Source organism: Pediculus humanus, genomic scaffold, assembly GCF_000006295.1.
Source record: "Pediculus humanus corporis 1103172107360 genomic scaffold, whole genome shotgun sequence".
Taxonomy (NCBI): Eukaryota; Metazoa; Arthropoda; class Insecta; order Psocodea; family Pediculidae; genus Pediculus; species Pediculus humanus.
The window spans coordinates 163,099-167,268 of NW_002986991.1; the positions used below are offsets into that span (position 1 = coordinate 163,099).

At 26.9% G+C, this 4,170-nt stretch overlaps 1 protein-coding gene across 1 annotated transcript; it reads right to left on the minus strand.

Moving 5' to 3' along the window:
* Positions 1 to 3,087: 3,087 nt before the first annotated feature.
* Positions 3,088 to 3,874, minus strand: Phum_PHUM000900 (uncharacterized protein; the record flags this gene model as incomplete). Its single annotated transcript, XM_002422521.1, has 2 exons — positions 3,088 to 3,549; positions 3,797 to 3,874. 2 exons carry the CDS (start codon positions 3,872 to 3,874, stop codon positions 3,088 to 3,090), a joined length of 540 nt encoding a protein of 179 aa, XP_002422566.1.
* Positions 3,875 to 4,170: the final 296 nt, after the last annotated feature.

Here is a 4,170-nt window from a genome sequence, read left to right on the forward strand (position 1 = left end):
TAATAATAATAATTGTAATAATAATAATGATGATGATGATGATGATGATGATGATTCATAAAAATGTGGAATATACATAAACGGTTCTAATATTTTATTTATAAAGTAAAAAAAAAAAAAAATTACAAAAACAATAAGAGCAAAATACGAAGGAAAGAGAGAGGGGGGTATTTATATAATTACAGGTTGGAAAAGACAAGGAGACAAGAATACACACACATAACACCTGGAAAAAAAAAAACGTATAATTTTTATTTTTCCTCCCCCACACATTCCAGCAATTTTTTTTTTTTTTGCACCTGTGAAATTTTCACGCATTACATCTGTTGTTGTTTCCTTAAACAATATAATTATCATTATTATTATTATTGTTGTATTTGAATTATTATTATTATTATTATTGTTTTCATTGTCTTAAGAGCGTAAGAAATCATTTTTATTTATTTGTTAAACGATTTAACACGATGCCGCAGCTCGAAATGCATTTCAAAAAAAAATGTCGCGTGTTCGTCTTATTTATTTATTTTTTATTTTAAAAATAAAAACAAATGTTAATGACGAGTATTTTGTCATACCTGAAAAAGGTGACGAGGGTGATGATGATGATGATGATAATAAGGTATACATTTGATTTTTTTCAAATTTTAAAATAATAATAATTTCTTTTCCAGGAATCGTTTTTTTTTTAATGCATGACACACACTCGTACAAGTACAAATATTATTATATATTTATATAATATTGTTTTCCCGTTAGTATTATTATTATTATTATTATAATGCCTCGTTGAACATTTAGATGCGAAATAAAAATAATAATAATAAATATACGTAAGAGAAAATCCGAGATGACTCGATAAATTTAATTACTCTCCAAGCACTGGATCAATAATTTGTTAAACTGGAACGAAAAACCGTTAACGCCGCGTGCGTTTGAAAATAAATAAATAATAATAATAATAATAAATATTGTCATTATTATGCGACAATTTTTTTTCGTAAAAGTGAGAGAGGAGAAGAACGTTCGAGAGTTTTTAATTTTTTTCACGTTCGTTTGTGAAAGGAGCGAACGTATAAAAAAATTTATGGAAATCCATTAAAATAAAAATAAAAGATGGAAGAATATTCATCAATTTTGGAAATTTCAACAGGAAAATGTTAAAAAAATAATAATAAAAAAAAATGGCCGTTAAAATGATTTATTGCTCCGCCATTTTATACGGTTATAATTATCGTTAACAGTTCACGAGACAAAAACTATTTTAAAAAAAAAAAAGTAATAAACACGAGACGAGTCGTAACACGTTCGAAGAATTAACACAACAACCGAACGTCAGCGACTTTTTTATAATAATAATAATAATAAATCAGGTTTACCAAACTTTAAAAAAAAAAAAAAAAGTTTTTTATTAATCGTCAAAATAAATAAATCGTTTGATATTACGTCACGTAAAAATATGACGAATAAAAAAAAAAAAAAAAAAAAAAAAATTTTTCGGATTTGAAAAGAAGAAAAAAAAACGACACGACGTAAATATATAAATCCTATAACGAATTACGTTTGGAGAATTTAAAAAATTTATAATTTTTGTTTGTTGTTGTTGTTTGTTTCCCTTTTTAAGAAAGGAATTATTGTGCCTTAAGGTATATATCTGTTAAAAAAAAAAAAAGATATTCGAACCCGTACCAAAAAAAAATATTAGCCCACCTTATGTATGTGGTGGGCCACGTTTATTTATTTGCCGGAAGCCATTTTAATGTGAATTTTTTTTATAAAAATGCCATTATTATCATTATTATTATTATTATTATCATCATTACGACACTTTTTCTTTTTCGTTTAGTTCGAAATAAATAAATAAATAAATTTTATTTTTTTTTAACTTAAACTCGAAGCTTCTTTTTTTACTCTTTTTTTACATACCTTCGAGGTATCATCGAGAAATATTCTTTTTAGTCACGGCAAATCTCTCATTTATTCGTAATAAATAATAATAATAATAATAATAATAATAATAATAAAACAAACGTAAAATTTTTCGTTTGTTGTTTGCACTTTCGGTTAACAAACAAAACGTTATTATTCATTTTCCTTTGTCAAACGAACGCCAACATGGCCAACCTTGAAATGGAAACTTGGTAGCCTAGCCTCACGTTATGATTTTGTTATTTTTTTTAAGTTTTAAAATAATAATAATAATAATAATAATAATAATAATAATAATTATCTTAATGAAAATAAATTCGAAGATGTAGATGCATTTGGAACACACACGCGAACGAACGAACGCATGCACGTATGCACGCACGCACGCACGCACGTCTTATTACACGTGCGAGTTTTCAATTTTAAAAAAAATTAAAAATTATTTTTTTAAATTAATTTTTTAAACTTCCCTCTCTCTCTCTCTCTCTCTCCCCCCCACAATTGTTTATTATTATTATTATTATTTTGGAGAAGAAAAATTAAATTTTTTTTTGTACACGTATTCCAGATTTTACGTTTGTTGTGACCTTGAAAAAAAAAATGGACGTCGAAAGGGACAACAAAATTATATTATGGATGCCATTACAAATCCGTTACTTTTTTTTTTGTTTTTTAAAGGGGGGAAAAAACGTCACTAATTAAAAATTTCATCGTGGCATTAGATAGATCGTTGTGTAAAATTATTTACTCACCTTACGTAACTCAATTAAATATAATAATAAAAATAAATGAAACAAGGTAAAAAAAAAAAATTTTTTTTTTTTGTTTGCGTAAATTTTTTTTTTTATTATTCCAGGTATAAAATTTTCGTAATTAATTATGGAAAATTAAATAAATAATTCTGGAATGTGTGATTGATTGATTATTACGTTTCGTATTTTTTTTTTCTTTTGTTTCGATTGTGTTGATTTTATGCACGTTTTGGTTGGTGGTATTTTAAGAAAAAAATAAAAAAAAACCGTTACGTGATTATTTTATTTGTTATTTAATTTATTATCATTATTATCGTCATAGACAAATACATAATTTTTTTTTTTTTTAGCAAATTCATTGAATGTAATTATTATTATTATTATTATTTTTCGAATAAAAAAAATTTAATTAAGTGACCGATGCTGTTGTGGTTGTGGTGGTCGTGGTGGTGGTAGACGACGACGTTGTTGTTTCCATAACTTTTTCGGTCGTGTCGTTTGATGATGATGACGGTTGTTGTTGTTGTTTAACTTCTGGAGTTGTTGTCGCTATGGATTCCTCAGAAACGTTTTCAATTGTTTTGTTTGTCGTTTCTGACGTCACATTTTTTGGAATTTTTGGAGTTGTCGTAACACCACCTTCGGCAATTTTCTCGATAACTTCACTGGGTAATTTATTTAAATCAACGTTAACCGGATTTTTAATTATTTCAGCAACTTTCGTACCGGCGAGGTCTATCATTTCACCATCACTTCCCGATAATAATGATGACGATGACAACGAAGACGACAAAGTATCCGACATTTTATCAAATTTTTTACCAGAATTTTCCGATGAAGTTTTCACGACGGCATGATCGTCCACGATTTTCTCTTGAAAATTCGTTTCGTTATTATTTTCCGTTGTTGCGTGTACGCGTCGAGAACAAACGACAACAACGACGCATAACGTAAAAATTATTTTTAAAAAAGAACGATTAATAATTTCCCACATGATATCTCCAGAGAGAAAAAGAAAATTTTATTTAAAAAAATTAACAAAAACGTTTCTAGCCAAAAAAAAAAAAAAAAAATGAAATCGATTTCGAAACGGTTTCACTTCTAAGAAAGTTTTATACAGACTGAAGTGGTTCGTTTTCAGGTACGAATGATTCAAAAGAATGTCCCCAGACATATTTCCTTTGTTTATTTGACATGTAGCGTCTATTATTGTTTACAAAGTTGAAAAAAAAAAAAAAAAAAATTTTTTTTGTTATGTAAACTTATTGTCAACCGACTGTGAATGTGACCGGTCAGGTAGTTTTACCACAACAACACTAGAATCACGTATCACAATAACCAACCACATAAATGACGATATTAACGACGATTTGTTTTTTTTTCACATCGACTATTATTATTATTATTATTATATATTAATTTCAAATATTTTATATTAAAAAAAAAAAAAAAAACGTGACGATCCTTTGATGTGACGTCATACAAAACAATC